At 37.3% G+C, this 22,092-nt stretch overlaps 1 protein-coding gene across 2 annotated transcripts; it reads right to left on the bottom strand.

The window, feature by feature from the left end:
* Positions 1-458: 458 nt before the first annotated feature.
* On the bottom strand, positions 459-19,708 carry LOC108594483 (zinc finger protein sens). 2 transcript variants are annotated; one of them, XM_017979673.1, is made up of 5 exons: positions 18,676-19,708; positions 7,766-8,525; positions 6,709-7,140; positions 6,279-6,460; positions 459-1,040 (listed from the first exon to the last, which is right to left on the bottom strand). In XM_017979673.1, exons 1-5 carry the CDS (start codon positions 19,124-19,126, stop codon positions 742-744), a joined length of 2,124 nt encoding a protein of 707 aa, XP_017835162.1. In that variant the 5' UTR covers positions 19,127-19,708; the 3' UTR covers positions 459-741. The 2 variants fall into 2 exon arrangements, with proteins under 2 accessions (XP_017835162.1, XP_017835161.1); XM_017979672.1 differs by having other exon boundaries at positions 6,709-7,104; positions 7,754-8,525; positions 18,676-19,707.
* Positions 19,709-22,092: the final 2,384 nt, after the last annotated feature.

Here is a 22,092-nt window from a genome sequence, read left to right as displayed (position 1 = left end):
ATTAGTGCTGCTATCTAATTTATTCAAATGCTTTTCACTTTTCACTCCGCTTTTAATAAAAATCCATTTGCTTCATATTTTATTTTGTTTTTATTATTTTTTTTTGTTTGTTTTTGAATTTTTTGAACATTAAAATGAAAATATATTTATTTTATATTATAGTTTTGGTTTTTGTTTTTTTTTACATACATACATATGGTGTATAAATAAGTTAAAAATTGTTTTATTAATTAGACTAAATTCATTGGAATGATATAATATCAAAATATGTGTTTTTTTGTTTTTTGCATAATACAGCGCATTGTTAAAAAATTTCACAACTAACTAGAAGCGAAAAATGTTTATTTTAACATTAATATTACACATTGTTTATATAGTTAAATATAAATTACACGCAGAGTTTTTTTTTTCATTTATTTTTGATTTTGCTGTATGTTGTAAGCTATGTTTAGTTTATAATTTTTATTATGAGTTTTGCACACGTAGAGAAAGACAATTATACAAAAAACACATGCACATTTAATTTACAATTAAAAACAAATGGTAAGTGTGAATTTGTTGCTATTTTTTGGGTTGGCTTTGGGTTAACTTTGGCAACATGGAAAGTTACTGCATATAGTTTGTTAATTTATTTTTTGGTTTGTAGCTTAAGCTATGCAAATTCTAACAACTTTGTTAAAGTTGTTACTTAAATTTCTCTTTTTTTTAGGCCAGCAGCGTTAACTGTTGCGGCTTCTGCAGTCAAGATGTAGATGGTGCTGTAGGTGGCGCTTGCGGCGGCGGCGGTGGCGCAGCATTTAGCTCAGCAGCAGCGGCGGCAGCTGCAGCGGCAGACATAAAGTCCACTTTGCCCAGATGCACACGCAGATCGGTGTGCTGGGTCTCCTTGTGGCGACGCAGATCCACCTTGCGCTGAAAGGACTTGTGGCAGAGCTTGCAGCTGAAGGGCTTATAGCCAGTGTGCTTGCGGGAGTGCGTTATCAGGTTGGAGCTCTGGCTAAAGGCTTTGCCGCACACCTGACACTTGTGTGGTTTTTCACCTGCAAAAGAGTAGAAGAGAGAGAGAGTTAGTACAGGCAACTAAATTTGTGGTAAGTTTAACACCCCCCAAGCTTCCAAGCAATGCGCGCCATTTTATTTCTTAACCTCCCCATACACATGTAAGTCACCAAGCAATGGCGCACACACAGCTTCTGCTTCTTCTTCTTTAACAGCCAACCCCCATTTTGAACTGTTTCCACATTTTTACTCCATCTGTGTGCTGTTCTCTGTGGTTACACGCACTTAAACTCAAAACCACATAAAAATTGCTTAAATATCACTTTAACATTTTGCTTTAAAATACTTTGCCTTTGCTTTTGCTTCTCTTTATGCTTTGGCCATTAAATTTTGTATAAGAGCTTTGCGCTCTGCTTTTGTCTCTTTTGGGCGCCAGCCATGCCATCAAAATTTGATTAACACATAAATCTGAGCGCTAGCTGTGGTCGCTTATTATGCGATTTTGCTCACAAGCCTTAAATTTAGGCAAAGTAATGTCAGTTTGAGTGTTTTTCATTCTTTTAGTGCTCTTGCTTTGATGCTAGCAGAGCGACGCAGTTAGCGCTGAGTTTTGCTCTCAATTTGCTTGCTCCTATTGTTACGCACTCAAACCAAAGCAATGCGCTCAACTTAACCGTTGCAATTGTCTTCGTTAAGAGCGCACGCAACTGCTTGGAGCTCAACTTACGTTTAACCGTTGCAATTGTCTTTGCTGAGAGCGCGCGCATTAGCATTAAACGTACGTTAGCGGGGCCACAGCGGGGAAGAGTTTAGTAGTCGATCGGTGCTTAAACAGTGCGGGTGTCAAGTGTTCGCGAAATATTCATTTCAGTGCATTAATTGTTTTGTGCGGTTTAAAGACTAATGTAAGTTTTTCTAACATATATAAACATGCTTATTTGCTTGCATATTGCATTTACTTTAATTAATATTTGCCAATGTCTGCCAAGAAATAAATGCAAACAAACGGTAAATCTCTTTGCTTTGCTTGCTTTACACACATTTGGAGTCTAGCAACAGCGCAGTCATCGCTCAAGCTGCGCTGCATTTCATATGTGTGCGCTCACTCTCGCGCTCTCAATCGCTAAGCTGAGCATCAATGGGGTACAGCCATGGCTGTGAGTGTGAGTGTGGTGAGCTTACTTTTAATAAGAGAGCATTTAGATAGAGCGCGCTCAGTCAACGATCAGCAGAGACAGTGGTAATGGATTTGATTTTTGTGCGTCCAAAATTAATTGTACAAGCTTATGCGCCATTTATATAAATTACATTTAAAGTAATTTTTTTATGCATAAATAATTACAAATGCAAGTCTACAGAATGCTTGTGCTTTCTATATACTTTTCTTGCTTATACAAATTAAACTTAAATTTAAAGTAATTTTTATTTATGCTGCTATGTGACGCAAAATAATTTCAAATGCAAGTTTATTTAACTTTTCTTGCATATATTTTTATTATATATATTTTAGCTACTCTGTTTCCATTTACTTTACTTGCTGCTTCGCTTTTAAACATTTACTGCTAGTGCATATGGCATATTTGTTTTATAGCTGTTATATTTTGCCTATAGTTGTGTCTCTATTCATTTTTATGGTACTACCATAGTAGCAGAGATATACGCTTATCGCAACCAACTTTATGCTTTTTGGGCGGCAAAAGATAAACACACACACACACACACACACGTTTACATGCTGTGGCAACAATTTGTGCAAGAGGGAGCAAAGTGTATATAAAATAAACACACACACAGACAGACTGAAAGACAGACAGACAGACAGACAGCAGCTATGTAAACACAGCTTATATATACTCTATATACAATATATACAAGTTGTCTTTGGACTGAAGGCAGCTGCTGCTCCTGCTGCTGCTGTTGTAAGTATATAATGGAATTGCAGCGACGTGATTCTGAAACATTCGACCATTGGGATGTGCTCTGATTCAACTTTAGCTCCCGCGGCAGCAGAGGCATGACTTTGCGCTCCTTTTCGTATACTTTATTTTCGCTGCAAGGGTTTGAGCACCAGCCGTCTGTTTACTGTACTACAGCTGTATGTGTGTGTGTGTGAGCTCGGGGCGTGCACGTTCGTGCACTATCGGCACAAATAACGTCACGTAGTCGCAGAGATTATAGAAGGCAGCAGCTTTTATTATTTATCACAGAGCCAAACGAACACTAACGAGACCCAAAAAAGGAATCCCGTCGGCCGTCGGCTGTTGAGAGACTAACTGAGACTGAGACTGTGTGCTCCAACTTACAGTTACCCAACCCCATCCCCACCACCCCCCTACGCTCTATATAGCACTTTTGTATGTAGTCAAGGCACTGTCTATATGCCCAAGCTCTGAGTTCAGCTCTGAGTTCTGTTTCGTTTCGTTTCGTTTTGGGTTGAGTGGGCGTTTGTGGGTGGTATGTACAGATTTTCAAGGATTTTTATTGCATCACATTGTGGAAATTCTTTTAAATCTATGCTTGCTACTGCGCTGCTTTCTTTTTCTGTTATGTCTTCTAATATTTTATGCTTTGACTGCTGAAATCCTTTTCAATTTGTACACGTTTTATATTTCGTTTCGAGCTCTCTGCTTTATGTTTTTTTTTTGTGCCGTTGCCTCTTAAACAATTTGCTTGCGTTGATTTTTAGCACAAACTCGTAACGAAATTAAGCATACGCAGCGTGGTACAGCAAAAATATAGCAAAAGTGTATAAATGATTGAAATATTTGATTGAAAACATTTGTTTAAAGCATTTGCTCAAAGCTTACAAATATTAAGCATACGCCGCATGTTGCATAAAAATTTCTAATATCAAAAATTTTATTCACTAAAAAATCACAAAACTTCTTTGCATTTAAATTTTTGTTTCTAACGCTTTAACTTATTGATTTTTTAGCTTAAAAATATACACCTTTGTTAAAGCTCTGGGAGTTCAAAATGGCAGTCATGCATAAATAAACAAGCGCACAGAAAAAAAAATGAAAACCATACAGACAAATCTACATACATATACGTATATATATAAAATACGAAAATTTATTTGCCTTGCTTTTATGGCGCATAAATTTACAAACAAACAAAAAAATCTGAGGCAGCAAAAAAAAAAAACAAATAAAACACAAAAAGCTCATAAAACGCAGTGAAACGTGAATGCCAAAAGAGAGTGTAAGAGAGAGAGAGAGAGAGAGAAAGTAGCAGAGCAAATCACTTCAATATGTTAAAATCTAGCCAACTAAGAATTAAAGCAGCTCTGACTAAAGTTAAAGCGCATAGCACGTACTTAAATCGAAGACGATAAAAATGTCTGAAATATTTTTTCTGTGGCTGCGTGCGCTTTGGGGCTGCTTTGAATGAAGGGGGTGTGGCTTTGGTTATTATGCTTGCAATTTGTAAACTGATTTTAAGCAAAGCAATAGTGATAAAAATTATATAATGACAGCTTTGGCTTAAAGCGAGCTTAGATTTATGGCCAGCTATGAGCGCATTTATTAGTTGCAAATTCAGGGAATTCACCTATCTTGCTTTAAATATATACGACAGTCATATATAATGCTTAACGTCTATATAAATACTGATAGAGATTAGAAATAAAATTCTTGCTTTGCAATGATTCAAAATAAAGTTAAGTGCAAGGTGCAAGCTACATAAGAGATAATAAATTAAAAAGTATAAAGCATGTAGCTAAAACAATTATAAATATTTTAATTATTTTTTTTTAATTCGATACAATTATTTTGTAGCTTTTTCTATAAAAAATTAGCTAATATAATATAATAAAACTGCTAGCAAGTTGAGTTGCAATTCCCTTGAGTTGCTGCTGTATTTGAAATCGATGCCTAACGACATTTTACAGTTAGTAATGGCCGCTGCCGACTGCGCAGCTTGTAGCTGCTGCTGGCAGAGCTTTTTGTGTTGCTTCACAACAAAAAGCAGAAAAAAAGGCGCTTTGTAGTTGTTATAGGGGTGGTATACTATATGCGCAGCTCACACACACACACATACATAAGCACACTCTCAGTCTCAGTCTGCTTTGCTGTCAGTGTATGCGTGATGTTTGTTATTCGTGTGTGTGCGCGCGTATAAAACAGAAAATCAAAATCTCTTGACTAAATTTTTCATTGGTCGGCTGTGATTTCTCTGCCCGTTGTGTTATGCTAGCGTTCTCGCTCGCACACGCTACGCTCAGCACGCTGTTGCGCTCTTTCTTTGCTGCTTATCTCTGTGTGCGTATGTATTTGTGTGTGAGACTGTGTCGTTGTCTTTCCAATAGCAAAGCTTTTGTACATAGACTACAACTACTTCCCTACAATTGTTGTTGTTGTTGCTGCTGCTGCTCTTATCAGTTACATGTTGCGTTTGTATGTGTGTGTGTGTGTGCGCTTAGCCTCTCTTGGCACCAAAAATTTGCGCAGCGTGAGCAGCAGTCGCTGCTTTTATAGTTGGCGCGCTCTTCAGTTCAGCTATCAACGCCGTCAGCTTCATTGTCTCTCCCTCTCTCTCTCTTTCTCTGACTCTCTGTCTCTGGCACATTCTGTCAACTGGCACAAAACTGTAATTGAAACTGCGACTGTGGCTTTTGGCCGCTAGTTGCTGCCGTTGGGTTTTGTTCAACGCTTTTACCGTTTATCGTTGCCACAGAAGCGAAAAAAAAAAGTTGGCAATGCATATCTCACTTCCTTATGTACAAGTAGATATAGATACATAAGCTGCTGTGTGCGGATTTTAGATGCTAGATACCCTACACTGCAAAGGAATTGTCCCTAGATATCTAGACTTAATGCTAATATATATTTTGCAAAGTTAGCGATTTAAAACTTTCTTTACTTTATCAAATTTAAAAAGAAAGAGTCGAGAAAGAAAAATTGTTTTGAATACGCTTGAAGTTTGACCTATAAATTATATAATTATTAATTATTCTCAAATCTTTTAAATTATTTGAATAATTTCAAATATTGCCACATTGTTTGTTCATTTTGTCATTATAATGATTAGTAATTAAATTGTGCATTACAATTATTTTCAAAAAATTCTTTAATAAATTAGCAATGCTAATTGAGCTGCCCAAATCCCATTTATTTATTTTAAGCATATTTAGTTAAGATTTTTAAACTTACTTTAAACTTTTCCTAAAATAAACCTTTTATCAGAATTTCCCCCCACAACATTTTCTGCTTTAAGCGCTGCACTCTGAACAATTCTAACCACTATTCTCCCATTTTATATTACAGTTTGCAACTTACCGGTGTGTATATAGGTGTGCTTCTTCATATCACTCTTTTGATGGAATCGCTTGCCGCAGTAGCTGCAGGGATAAGGCCTCGTGTCGCTGTGTATAAGCAGATGTGTGGATAGAGTGCTGGAGCGCTTGAAGCGCTTGCCGCACTGTTTGCACTCGAAGACCTTCTCCACATTGTGCACGGCCCTGAGGAGAAAAAGAGAGAGAGAGAGAATGGGTGTGAGTGGTGTCTGTAATTAAAGCCAAGCTCCAATTCCAATTCCCCAGCTGTGAATGTGACCGCAAAGCAAACATTTGGTCGAAAAATCCAACATTTCAACTAAATTAAGTAACGTGGACTTGCTGGCTGGCTGGCTGGCTGGTCACTCATTAAGCATGCAGAGCGTAGAGTGGAGTGGAGTGGAGTGGAGTGTAGTAAATACTTGTGGCTTTACCTGTGCTGGCTGAGGCTGACCTCGTGGCCAAAGGTCTTGTTGCACAACTCGCAGGCGTAGGGCTTCTTGCCGTGATGGGTGCGGCGCGAGTGCACCTCGAGTCCGTGCGGCGTGCTGAACATTTTCTCGCACTTCATGCAGGAGTAGAGGTCGCTAAACTGATGCAGACCCGGCCACTTGCCCGGCATGTGATGAAAGTGCAAATGCGGCGGATGTGCCAGACCCAAGTGTCCGGCGCCAGGTGGCACGCCCACGCCGACGGCCGCTGCGGCGGCGGCTGCTGCTGCTGCTGCCGCAGCCGAGGAACCATTTTGTCCACCAGCCGCAGCGGCCGTTTGAATTGGCACCATCAGACTGCGTAGACGAAAGAGATTTTCCTGCGAATCCGGATGGTAGCTGGAGCCGGAGAGATTATGTTGGGTTAGTACTGCACTTAATTAAGGTAAAGGTAATTAAAAGTTCGCCAGAAAGTGTTGTATTTATTAAGAGAGCTTATGTTTGCACTGAGAGAAATTACTAAGCCTACTACTTAACACAATTGTAAATAAAAGAATTTTAAATCGTTGCACTTTAATTTAAACAGCACGAATGCGTGAATGAATTTTTATTAATAATTGTAAATTGTAGTTGTTGCTAAATATATTAATTTTATATTGATCTTGAAATAATTTCTATAAAAACTCTATATCTTCTTCAAAATTTTAGCTAAAAAATACATAAATAATTTTTAACGCTTAAAAAACAATTTGCTGCTCAAATTTAAAACAAGAATAAAATCTTTAAAAATAAATATATATAAAATATATAAAGCTGCTATCAAATAATAATAATTATATGCTTATAAAGTCACAATATAAATATATATATATTTATCTGCTATTAATATTTTTTTATTTTGCTAAATTTTCTAAAATATTATTACATTTTTTAATTGAGTTCCCTTAATGTTTTTGTATAATTTTTGTATTTGTTGCTCTTAAATTGTAAGACTTGTTTGAATTTTTATTTATATTGTTCTTCATTTTTTTCAGTGCTTCAAACTTACCTCAGTCCTGACTGCTGCTGCTGCTGCTGTCCCTGGTGAAAGGCAAAGGCGAAAAAGGGCAGTGCGGGCGAGAAGATTGAACGTGGAAACATGGCCGCATCGTAGTTAGCCGGATAGCTTTGGCGCATAACCTCGAGCGGATTGCTGGGCAGCGTCAAGGGGCCATTGGTGGCGCCGACCAAGCCCAGAGGTGGACTGCGACGCCGCGTGGCGGGCTCATCGCGTCGCAGCAGCGCCGAGACAGAGAAGACATCGGACTTTTTGTTAATGCTGCTGCTGTTGGCAGTGATGAGCAGCTCGGAGGCGGAAACGGAGGCGGCACTGGGTGAACTAATGCTGGGACTGCCAGGCGGTGAATCCACCTGCAGTTCGACCGACGAACTGGAGCTGGAGCGCGATCTAGAGCGGGAACGCGAGTGCAGCGAGCGACGCGAGTGACGCGAGTAACGCTCATGGCTGCTGTCCGCATCGTCCATGTCGATCTGTGAGGAACAGTGTGAGGCGCTGCGTGAACGCGAGCGCGATCTGGAGCGAGATTGACGCAGCTGCTCGCTGGCGCTGAGATAAAGTTTGCCACGTGGCTGCAACTGTTGCTGCTGCTGCTGCTGTTGATGATTCTTGCTCAGCATGGATATGGAATTGTTGTTGTCCTCGGTGAGGCTCAGAGCATGAATGCTCAACGCTGGCGGCTTCAGCGCCGCGGCTGCAGCCATTGCCGCTGTTAATTGTTCAGTCTTGACCAGTCTGCTTATGCTAAAGGGCAGAGTTGTATCTGTAAATGGAAGAGAGAGAGAAGTGAACTATTAGTTCTAAATCAGCGCAATCATCAATCACACAAACTGCCACCTGTACAGGCAAACACAGGGACACGCACACGCTCACGCACCCAGTCACATATGTCAGCCCTGGACAAACAGTTGTCAGCATATCGAATTTCAAATGTAATTATTTTCGTATTCAATCGGCCTAAGCCCACCTTACATGACCATTAATTCACCCTAATCAAGGGGCGAAGTTACCGTTACGCATTTGACATCAATGCGTCGTCATCAACAACTCAACAACAACAACTACAATATGCAGCGAAATCTCATTGGAGCAGACATCAGACGTTCGCCACTGTGTCAGCGCTTTGCCTTTGCCTCAGCTTCCTCAACGACAAGGACCAGGCCCAGGCCCAGGGTGCGTTTCGCAGTACACCCGACAAAAAGTAAGTAAGCAATTTAGTTTGTGTTTAAGCAAATACTATATATAGCACATAATTCAATAATCTTTGTTTAAATTATTTGAAGTAAGGAAATATTGAATATCAATTCATTTAATTATATTTAAGTTGTTCTACAAGTTTGCAAATAAAACATATTCATGTATTATGTATAATGAAATATTTTAATTCATACTATGATTAATATTTGTTAAACATTTTTATTTAACAAATTTGATTTATTGTTCATATTGTTCAAATGTTACGTTATCAAGAAAATGCTATAAATATTTCTCAATGCTTTATTTTTCATATCAATATATATTTTTCAATACAATTTTTTTTAAAGTTATTTATTAAGTGAAGATGCTTAACAAATTATTTTGTAATTTGTGTACACAATAATTTGATTTATTTTTCATTTAATGTATTGTATGAATTATTATTTAATTTACTCAACTATGTAATATAATACATTCCCAATGAAATAGAATTTTTAATGCCTTTATACAATTTTTATTCAATTATGTGTCTAAGCTTTTAATTTTTCACTGTACAATTACAATTACAATTTACTATATAATTAAGCAATTATGCTCTGCTATATCATTTTGTTAATGCGACCTTTTTTATCTTATACTTTTAGCAAACTGTTATCGACATTTTCGTGAGGTGCACACACACGCACCCAGCAGAAGATGCTTGGGCATGGACTCAGATTCGCCTGTCGAAATGGAATAATAATAATGTGCGTTTAAATAGAACATCTGTTCGGTCCACACTCGGCTAAATGGAGCATGACAAAACAGAAAACACACACACCGACAGAGACATATGTGTGTGTGTGTGTGGATGATGGCGACATTCGCTGTGGGCCTGACGCAGGCGCAAAAACAATCAGAAGGCTAAAGGGGTAAGTACTGAACGCTGCCACAGGCAATGAACGAAAGAGAGTGTGGGTAAGGGGCAGGGGGTTGGGGGGTGGGGGTGTGAATCCGCAACGAATGAATGAATACGCATCGCAACAAAAGAATAACAATTTGACAACATTCTGAATTCGCCACGCAGATAAAAGTAACTGCTAAGGCAGTGCCCAAAGGGAGCGGAGGAGGAGTAGGATGGGGTGGGGTGGGGGTGTTGCTCGGCGGTTGAGGTTGTGTGTTGTTGATGCGGCTTTGATTGTGGCAGTCAGTGAGGCGGCAAACGCAAAGCCAAACCAAATATAAACAAAAAGCCCACGCACAACAAAATCCACACGCAAAATCCAATGTAGCGAGATATAGATATAAAGATATATATAAGATAGGTAGCTCTTTGCTTATGCGTGTGCTTCAAAGTGTTGAGTGAAGTGTTTGCTTTTGCTTGCTGCTGTTTTTGTTGTTGTTGTTAAGCGTTAAGTTTGCTTGGATTAAAGGTAGAGTAAGTAGTTCGACGGAACTAGTTGAAGCTAAGTCGAAAGGGAAGTTTGTTTAGGGTTAGCAGCAAAGCAAGAATTCCAAACAATTAAACTAAAATTATTAATATTTTTTTAAATTTTATTTTGAATTATTTGACACTTTAAATTGAATTTTAATGTGCATAGAAACGTTTCAACAATTCAACAATGCCTATTTGTAAATTTACTATAAATTTAGAAAGATTTGGTAGAGATTTTTATTTCAAATTTAATTTCAAGTCTCATAGGCTATGAGTCATAGCAACTAAATGTCTAAACACATAACTTTAAATTAACTATTTTCATAACATTTCAACAATTCAACAACGCCTATATTTACATATAATATATATTACTACAATTTTGAAATATTTGTTAGTTAAGAACTTTAAATTTAATTTTTAAATTCATAGAAACTAAATGTCTATACATATCAACAACATACCAACATTTCAACAATTCAACAACTGCGAATTTAGAAATATTTAGGAGCTTCACATTTAATTTTAAACCGCATAGCAACTAAATGTTTACACATCTATATCTAAAATCTAAGGATTTCCATAACATTTCAACAATTCACCAATGAGCATACGCTTTATATGCAACAACTGTTTGCTTAATATTTTGCATAAATTTAATTTAAAATAATTAACATGCCTATTGCCAACTACAAAGCGCAGCCGTTAACACATGATAATCCTCCACATCAGCCCGATAATTGTTGTGGGGCGGTAAACAGGATAACAATGATTTCAATTACCAATGCAGTGTCGAATAATTATTTTACCTTATTTTTCTTTTTTGTTGTACATTGGGCGTACAAGAGCGTGAATATTGCTCCCGGGCGTATAAAAACAGATGAACAATGAGCGCAGAAACGAGAGCAGGAGCGACTATGTCTAATGTGCACAAATTTATGACTTTACTGCCGACGACGACGCACCAAGGGGTCGCTCGACTGTCGCGCGGGAGTGAGTGCAGTAGCTAGTGTGTGGGTGGGTGGGGGTGTGGGCGTTTTGTTGTTGCTGCCGGCTGCTGTGCGTGCCAACCCTCCAGTCCATGGGCACATGCTTAAGCTCATTATTATCATTTAAACAAGTCCTGAGCCTGAGCCTGAGCTCTGGGTGCGAGCACCACTCACTTGTCTTTTTGGTGGTGGATTCTGGATTCTCAAATTTTTTGGGTCTTATGCACTTGCCAGCAATTTCACTGCCGTTAAACGTTTTCAATTTTAGTAGCCCAGGCACACACACACACATTTTCCTATGCCTACCATAGATTTCATTTCCTAGATTTTACCACCACCCCCCACTCCCCCTTTAAATGGCATCAAATGCCACATGGCTGCTGGTTATGCGTATACGATTCGTTTCGTTTGGGTCTCAGCTCGTCTGGTGCTGGTGCTGACCAGCTGGAGCATGCTCCCGGGACAATTGTGTGCATAATTAGAATAAAGGGTTTTTCGCCATTGACATTCAACTCTAATGGGCAATGATTAAAATTGCTGTTCACTGCCTTTCGTCGCTTTACGCTTTTGAAGGCTGCGCTGAGCTATTGGCAAGCGTATTAAATGTTGGGCAAACAGCTTAATTTATGTTATAAAAATTAATTTTTAAATAGCAAACAGTACAAAATGTTTGCAAATTGTTTTTAGACAATATTTCGATAATAGAAATATATTTAATTGATATACAATTTAATAGAAATGTTACTTAGGCTGAGTTTATGCACAAAATTAAAAGCAAGAATTAAAGTAAATAATTTTCTAAAGCTGCTATTCTATTTAAGCATTTTTTTTTTATATAATTCAAAATTTGGATTAAAAAAAATTCAATGCGCTCTAAAAAAATATTTCTAAAGCTGCTCTTCTGTTTAAGAATATATTTTTTAAATATAGTTCAAAATCAGGTTTAAAAAGTTTTTTTTTTAAGATATATATTTAAAATAGTTCAAATTTGAATTTTAAATAATTTTCTGCTTCAATAATTTTTGTTAAATATCAACTTCATATAGTTTGAATTTTAATTATATAAAAATTTGCTTATAATCACTTAACATTTTTTAATAATTTTTTTATAAATAAATAAATATTGTTATTAAATTCTCGAACTGCTTGCAATAGCTGCTATGAAATATTTTTGTATATCAGCTGCGATCATACGACTGATGCAATATATGCATAGTTTATGGTCTTTGCCATAAGCCGAGTCAAAACAATTCGCTTGCTATAATAAAGCAACAGTAGTGTTGTTGGTAGTACTGGTAGTAGGTTGGCTAATACCTTGGGCTTGGCTATAAACCAAATGCTTTCGGCAAATATGAAAGTAAATATGCGACAAAAAAAAAATAATAATAAATATACTAACTGTGCCAGCGATAGCAATAGGCTAAGCGCAAGTGGGTGGTGGGGCGGGGTATAATAACTAGATTAGAGCCATGATTTTGGTCGCTTGGCCAGGCCAACGCATATGCTTATGCATGATTTACAAAATTAGTTGAGATTTCGTATACAGCGATTGTCGATTGAGTTTTGTTGATTGCCGATCGTTGGGGGCCGCAACAGTGGCGCGCCTCAAGAGGGGCGCATTAGCTTTTTAAGCTAAACCACTCAAGGGGGGATTCAACTGCACAAATAAACTTCCAAGTGTTGCACACACTATCGGCAACTGTTGCTCTTGTCGTTGTCGGTGTTGCGTCTTTGAAGCAACTAGCAAAACTATTGGCAAATAGTATTACAAATTACATATTTATGCTTACAAATCAATCAACCCCACCCCTTTTGGCAGCAGCGCTGCCTGCAGCTCCGCTTGGCTTATCGCTAAGCCATAAATCAAGCAGTCCTATCTCTACTTTAAAAGTTTGTTCTCTACCTTTTATTATATAGTTCTGTTTTTTTATTATTATTTTTGCTGCTGATAAATGACATTTAATTGCTGCTCAACTGGCAGCTCCGTAGCACGTTTTCACTTTTGCCCAAAATTCCTGTTGCACAGTGCTTTAATTTTTATTAAAAATTTACCCTCTTTAAGTTACTTTTTTTTTATGATTGTTTGATTTTTATGATTTGGCAGCAGATAACTTATTTGCTTAAATATTTTTTGTGATTTTTGTGATAACAACAGTCAGACTTCCTTTTAGATTAAAAACAGTGCAAAAAATTTAGATATGTTAAATATATTTTATTACAGAATTATTATTAAATGATAATTTGATAAGCAAAGTGGAAAGTAATATTTAAAAATTTGTTTGAAATTCAAAATAATTATTATGAGTAAAGTAGCAAAAATTTCTTCAACGAAGGCTTGGAGTGTTTTAGCTATAGCTATCTATATGTTATATATTAATAATATAGTAGCAAGTCTTAAATTTAATTTTAACATTGCTATAAAAATATATAAAATATTATTTAAGCAGCTTAAGCCTCAAATTGCATTTAAACATAAAAATAGTTTTGAAATTTTTGTATATGCTATACTCAAATTTAAAGTGTAGCTTGTGCTTAGTTTTTAAATACTTGGCAACATTTCTTTAGTGCTGCAATATACAGTTATATTATATTCTCATAATTGACATTACGTTTGCTTTTAATTTTAGAACGTTTATGTTTATAGCGTCTGCTGTTTTCATATCACAAGTTCGACTGGTAGCTTTTATGGAGGACCACAAATGATTGTGAGCTGCAAATCGCAGTACATTATAAAAAATAGCAATTTAATGAAATTTCGAAATGCCAGTTTTCAATTTGAAACGTGCTATGAAATTGATTTTTCTTTCACAAATAGCAGATAGCGTAGAAAATGAAAAGTGTTAATACAGCGTTGGGAGAGTTTGTTATACTTTATGTTTATGTTGTGGTCTCTGGTTGTTGTTGTTGTTGTTGTTTACTTATCGGTCGCTTGGTTTATTTTACGATACTTTTACTCTTTCAACTTTACAACTGGGCGAGGATATTGACATGTTTAGATCGTCGTTACGTATTTACCTTTGGGCTCATAAATCATAACGCGTGTGCGGTGTGTGCGTAGTTAACGCTTTGGACTGCAGCTATGCATATATAGCAGCATATATAGTATGGGAATCTATATAGCAAGATACACATATTGTTTTTTATTATATTTGGTGTACGCCGTTTACCTGTGTATCTTTATAGATTTACAATGCAGCCAATTTTCGTCTACTTGTGAGAAGTTTGAAAGATATATGACCCCCCCAGACAAGTTCGAAACGATTTGGATCGCCCCTTCAATCGATGAGTTGCCAATGATTACGACGTGTGCCATAAAATATTTCATAAATATTGCTCTGATTTTGCTGCGCGTTGCGACAATATGTTTCTTCAATAATAAGGCAACAAATGCACTGAGAGAAATTGATAACGAAGTCTAGCAATTGCTAGCTGTTGTTGATTTTGTTGGTGTACGCAATATTCAGTCTGTTGTTGAATTTATTGCTGATACGGTTTGAATTGTTAATTTCAACAATGTTAATTTCACCAATGGTTACACCAATGAGGGCTACTAGAAATGTATATTATATTTTATTGCATTAACTTTTGTAAATTGTTAATTTCACCAATGTTAATTTCACCAATGTTAATTTCACCAATGGTAGTTTCACCAATGTGAATTTCACCAATGTTTTCAACAATGAGCGCTACTGCAGTTCTATAAATTATTAAAATTCGTATATTATATTTTATTGTTCAAGCTTGTGCTCTTTTTTTGCAGTGCAGCTCTCTAAGTAGAGCACTTAAAGTGGCCTTAGGCCCAAGTCGCTTAACTAATCCCCTACCTTATATAATTATTATCAATTTGCTTTTGTTGCAAACTGCACTTTCAATATTTTATAATACTTTTACTAAGAATTAAACTTGTTAATTATATGAAGTAGCGCACTCGCTTTATTTTCATTGAATCAACCTTTGGGTTGCATAAATTTTCCAGATACTAGTTGAGTAGGACTGATTAGCAAAGCTCTTGACTTGGGGGCACACAACGGTGTGTATTTCATTTTGGGTTTGACTTCGATTTATACATTCGATAGGATATTTCGATTGCTTTTAATTGATTTGAATCGCTGTTCAATTGTTTGGTGTGATTGAAAATGGCTTAACTTTTTATGATTGAGAATTTATATAGTATATCGCAGTTGATATTGCACATAAATCTAATTCGTATACCGTTGGGTTCAAAGTGCCAAACACTGATATCATTGAACAAGTATGCACAGCTGTTAACAACAACAACAACAACAACAACAACAACAGTTATTTGTTTCACTATATACATGTCTATTAACTATATAGCTATGAATCAGTGCGTGTGGATCTTTTGATTAGACAATTTGTTTTCGCTTGCCGCCAGTTGACTTCTAACCTCACCCTCTAGTCTAGAGCGAGTGTCTCAGTCGTCTCGGTGGGCAATTTAAATTTAACTTAATTCATGACTCAGTTTTACGTTACGTGTTGCGTTGCGTTACGTTACGTTACACGCGCTACTAGTTAATTGAATGATAAACATTAAGTTCTTGCTGTTGATCCATTTGGCGCAAGTGACAATTTAAATTCAGTTTAATGGGAAATCGAGACGGAAATTGTCACTGACCTCTTGGCCCAGTGGGTTAGACTAATAATTAAGCTAGCTTATGTTAGTGTGGGTGGCAATTGAACTGAGCACACCCCCCAAGCAGCTTAAGCGACTTAATAAGTTGTTCTCAGTTTCACTTCGGTTATTTCTCAAGCAAATTTATTTGTTAGAAATATAAATTAAAGCATTAGGCAATATTAAAAATATTTAATGCTCGCTGTTTTTAAATTAATTGCAACACAAATAAATCAATTCCTTATTTTTAATGACTATAGAATTTTTTTAACATGATTTTTGTTTCAAATTTAATTGTATAAAATATTTATTACTATTTTTGATGCAAATTTAATTGTAGAAAATATTAATTGCTATAAAAAAAATTATTACAACAATATTTTAGATGAAGTAATATAAGCAAAGTAAAGTATTTCACATTCTTAGGGATTTTAAATTTAATTTGCAGCTGAAATTAATTAAATTGTAGCTTTAAATCAATTTAGCACATTTAATTGTTTGAATGCATGCGAAATTATTTAAACATAATTATTTTTAAAATTTAATTGAATTGATTGCATTTAAAGCAATAAAGTATAAAATTTTAGCTATCAAACTAAAGCATTTTAATTGCTTTTAAAAACTTCCGCGTTGCGTTTTGTGTCCTTAAATTCAATTTCGCTGCCCCAAATCCCGCAGTTTTAAGGGCTCAGCTTTTGCTCGCCTGCCCAGCCAACTAATTTGCGTGGGGAAAATCCTTGCTTTGGTCAAATGTGCGACAAGTCGACAGCCAACGGCCAATCAGTCATGGAAAAAACTGTGGAAAACGTCGCTGCTGCTGCCCCAATATTTTAAACACAACAAAAAAGCAGAAGAATATATGTATATGCTATATAGTATAGCGCAAACAAAGTGAAATTCATTTTCGTTCAACAGGAAAAAGAAACGAGCAGAAAAATAAAATAACCCAAGTGGAGGCCAAAGCGCAAAAATTGTGGCAATGGGCGAAAAATGGTGGCGAAAAATGTTGTTGGGGAAAAACGTGGCGCGCCAAACGGAATTGCAAAATGCTTTTCACACACACCAGTGTGCAAGTGTGTGTGTGTGTGTGTGAGGCATATCCATGTCTGTGTGTGTATAAAGCGCAAAAGCTTGGGAGCTAAAAACATATCCGTTGGATACATGTAATGCCGGTAAATGAAATCCGCTTGTCGCTGACTGTGTGTGTGTGTTTGACTGTGTGTGTGTGTGTGTGTCTGTGGCTTGCCTTCATTCATGCAACGGGCGCGCTCATATTTGAAAATTTCAACTGCGATGGCGACGACAAGCTCAACCAGACACACACACACACACACACACGCACACACAGACAGAGATTTTATATGCAGCTGTGTGTACATATGTATTGGTATTCACATATGGCTCTCGTCCATTTCTGGTTTTGTTTGCGTTCATTCTGTGGTTCGCCTATGGATTTTTCAATTCTCAATATCCATTTCATGTTCACAGCAGAAGATTTGCACATTAAGCGCCAACACACACACACACGCACACACACACACACACACACATACACACATATATATGTATAGCTACAAACAGCATAATGAATATTTTTGCACGTTGCACGTAAAAAACATTTTTTTCAATTAAACTGACATATTGTGCTTGTTCCCCTGTCTCTCTCCCCCCCACAGTCGCTCTCTCTCTCTCTCACTCTACACTTGCCATTTGCAATATTTTAAAATCACACATTATACAAATAAATTTTTGGAAAATGTCTCCCATGTTAGGTTTGAGTGCTTGCAATATTTTTAATTAACTTGGTAATATAAAATGCGCAATTCGTTGGGGCGTCAGGACATATGTTGCCAGTCCTTGCACCCCCCATGCCTCAGCTTTATTTTAAACAGCTTGCAAATCGCTTATGCTTTAAGCTTTGTAATTTTTATAATATTATTTCATATATTTTTGTGGGCTTAGCATGCAGTAATTAAATTTTTGCTTGTTTCGAAAATTAGTAGTTGTCTTTAATAGCTTAAAGTTAATACTACTATGCGCATTAAAGTTTTTTAACTTTGTCTAACTTGCTGCAACAAAAATTCAATTAAATTTTTAAAATGAAAATCTATTTGCTGCATCTTTTCAACTATTTACTATGCATAACATTTAATTAAATTTTAAATTAATTGCAAACAAAATATTGAATATTTATAAATCGTTAAACTGTTGATCAAAACATAAACAAAAGCCAAGTACTGATTTTTAATAAGGAATATATAATTTTTTAATTTGTTGCGCACTTCGTAGATTTCAAACTAATTCAAAATTATCAAATTTCTTGCATTTAGCAAAATCTTGCATTTTATTTTCAAAATTAAATGCAAGCAATTCTAATTGAAATTAATGAATTTGTGTATTCAAAATTGCATTTGTTTGCTTATAAAATTAAGCACATATAAAAACAAACACTAATTAAATCATTGCTGCTATATTTATTAATTCACAAAAGGCTGTATGAATTTTGAAATTTTAGTGCTATAAATTGCAGCCTTGAATTCCATTTGGCTATAAAATCCAATTAGATTTAATACTGCAACTGGACCAATCGTTTAACTTATATGAAATATTTAATTCACACACTTGGCACAATTTTGAGTTGGATAAAGCTAAAAGCAAATCACTTGAGACTGAGACTTACCGTCGGTGTTGCGTTTCTTTGGCAGCACCGCCTTGAAGGCGGACATGGGTGCATACTCATGTGGCGATGTTGCTGCTGCCGGCGGTAACTGTTGCTGGTGTTGATGTTGCTGCTGGTGCTGCTGATGTGCATCGACTGTGATCTGGGCAGGCTGAATGCGTTGATGCAGCAGCTGATTGGGTGACGGTATGGCCGCCATGGTGGTCAGCTGGCTCAGATCGCGCACCTGCAGCGATGAGCTCGCTGGCGAGTTGTTCGAATTGGAATTGGAGGAAGATTGCTGTGGGCTGGCAACGAATGGGCCGCCGGGAAAATCTGCAGCAATGGCGGGCTTAAAGTTGCCCAGACTATAGTCAATGGGCAGATGATGTTGCTGTGTGGGCGGGGCAGCGGAGGCGGCCAGATGCAGCAAATGCTGATGCTGAGCCGTTTGCATTTTGGCAACGTTCATGAGTTTATAATTTTTTTTTTCGACTGCTATATATATTATTATTTAAGCTTTAGCACGCTGCTAACGCAAAAGCGTAAACCGACGGCATGGGAAACGGAAGCACAGCACAGATTTAAGTTCAGTTTTTTGTTTTTTTTTTAATCTCTTTTTTTTTGGTAGTTGGGCTAACGCGCGCGTTTTAGAAGCTGCTGCTAAGCATTACTGTTGGGTTCGGCGTCATCGAGCGAACTAAAAACCCGTAAAAGTTAATCACGGCCGGTTGCTGGGTGCTGCGCTGTGCTGAGTGGAAGCGCTCATGGAACGCGCTTTCAACCTGACGCCGGCGCCAGCGTCGTCGTCGTCGTCTGAGCTGAGAGTGAATCTCAACACAAGCAGATTTGCAGCGACGCTGGCAGCAGCAGCAGCGATACGAGCAGCGAGCAGCGCTCTGCACTCTGCACTTGACACCACGACTGGCTGGCTGTATGGGTAGGTAGTTCGGTAGTTGGCCTAACGGTATATACGATTGCGATTTTTTGCTGTTGCTTCGCAGCCTAGATTGGAAGAAATCAAGACGACGCCAGCAGCGCTGCCAACAGAACTGAGCAGCAAAAACTCACGCGCGTGTTTAACCGCAAGCAGCAAAAAGCAAAACCAAACTGAGCGCAGCGACGCGCTCTCTGACTAAAGAAACTGACGAACTACAACTACAAAGCGTAAAACGATGGGGGGCCCGTGCTTGCTCTCATGCTTACGCTCTCACATGCTCAAGTGTGTGCATGTGTGTATGTGTGTAGTCACCACCATAAGCTGTCGCTATACCGTATGCGCGCAAGCAAGACAGCTATAGTTTGTAAGCATTCCAGTTGGAATCACAGCTGGAATGCCCACCACCATTGCATACTTTGCTCGCTCTCTCACGCTCTCGCACTCGCTCTGGCAGCCTGTTGATTTTCGGACACGCCTACTTTCCAGCACGTCATGCTTAATCTGGCGTACGTTGTTGTTGGTATTTTTAGTGCGCATACCGCTTTGATTCGTTCAAATCAATGCGCCCACTCACAAACCCGCTACGCTTACATTGAGTGCGCTGCATGGCTGTAGCGCGGTGGTGGGCAGGGGGGGCTTGTAAGGAGTGGGCTGTATTTGACTGGCCTTTGGTTTTTTTTTCTCTCTTGCTTTTGGGCTGTAATCGCTGTTGTCTTTTACAATGCGCACTGCGTCTACCATTTTCTAATTTTCAAGTGCCATACACTCAATCGAGTGTTTGCTACTTTTACAATTGACTAACTGCCTCCCAGCCCCCCTCGTTGCCGCTTGTCTTTTAACTTTTTGACTTTGACTTGGCAATTACATAACTGTTTATGCTTATCTAAGCGCTTCCAGCTTGAGTACGCCGGAAATAAATTTTCGGCAAATTCTCTTTTATGACAATTTGTTTTATCAGCGCCAGCAACAGTTAGCATATTGTTTTAATTTAGCTTAAACAGCTCAGCGTTTGTAATAAAAACTAAAACCTTTGAATTTATTGCAGATAACTATGGCAAACGGAAATGATGAAAGCAACAATCAATGGCTAAAAGGTAAGTTTAGTTTAGTTGTTTAGTAACTTTTGCAGAGGAAAGTTTATATCAGCGAACTTTATTAATTTCTCATAACTATAAGCTACTGCTCAAGTTTAAGCTTTTAATGTTGAAAAAATTTATAAAAAGTTATCAATCATCTTACAATAAAAAATTATTTTACAAATAGGGCTGCCAATGAAATCTCAAGAGATTTTATTCTTGCAATCTTTTAAATTAAATCGTAGTAGCTAGCGAGATTTTATTGTTGGCACTTTTATTCACATTTACAAAGTTTAAAGTTAGTTCTAAAAAGTGAAATCTGCATCGACTGAAACTAATTGGAAGCTTATTTAGGCTTTGATTTGTGCTTGATTTTAAATTCTGTTGCAATCCATCCAATTTTTATTTTGCAACAATTTTATTTCCAAAATTAACTAATTAAAAAATGTATCTTAAGTTTAATAATTCAACACATTTCATGCAAATATATACTCTAATCAAAATGTAGAAACTACAAAGCGTTATAAATATTATTAGCAGCTATAAAAATAATTTGAACACTTAACTTGAATGTACTTTGCTAGGCTTTTGAACTAATTTAAGTAGCGCCCTAGTTTTTAAAATGATTGTCTGCACTCTTATGACACAGTAGCCCCTAAATGTATGCGCACGACTGGTTTACATGTCAGCCAGATTTGTGGTCTTGTCTAATTGAGACTTCAGCAAATGCACTTGCCTCTGGCTCTGGCTCTGACTCCAGTCTCAAGTGCTTGCTCCCCCTTTTGGCAAAACGGCGGCTAAATTTAGTGAATAATTTTCTTTGAAATTGCTGCCATGTGTTGCGCATTGGCGCTTGCCGCTTGCCACAGACAGTGGCAAGTAATTTACTCAATACATTAAGCTGTGAACTCAAAAACGAAGCCGAGCTAAAAAATCTGTGACAAAAAACAAAAAGAAATTCGAGGGACGATGTCTCATTATTTATGTGCATGTTGAAATGGCAGCATTAGCTAGCTATGTTTTGTAAATATTTGTCATAATTTCAGAGCGAGGGCGGCAACACATGCTGCAGGGCTGGGTTGGGGGGTGCGCACACATTTCACATTTGTTAAGCATTTAAAAAATACGCGCTCGAGCAGACATTATTTGTATTCAATGTCGCGGCATTAAATGTCGCAATTAAATGCATGAGTTTGTTTTTCAAAAATTAGATGCTTGTCAAAATTTCATAATTTATGTTGCAACAAAAGCTTTCGGCTTGGCAGCTTAACAATTAGAGCAGAGCAGCCCAAATCTGTGACTTAGTTTGGGGTAAAGTCATTTGCCTAGTTCCCATAGCTAAAGTGGAGCAGCAGATTTGGTATAAAAAAAATGTAAAGCAAAGAGAAAATGTAAGTGAAAAAATAAAATGCGCTGACATAA

Source organism: Drosophila busckii, chromosome 2L, assembly GCF_011750605.1.
Source record: "Drosophila busckii strain San Diego stock center, stock number 13000-0081.31 chromosome 2L, ASM1175060v1, whole genome shotgun sequence".
Taxonomy (NCBI): Eukaryota; Metazoa; Arthropoda; class Insecta; order Diptera; family Drosophilidae; genus Drosophila; species Drosophila busckii.
Note: the sequence above shows the minus strand (reverse complement) of the source record. Positions and strands in the feature narration are given on the sequence as shown.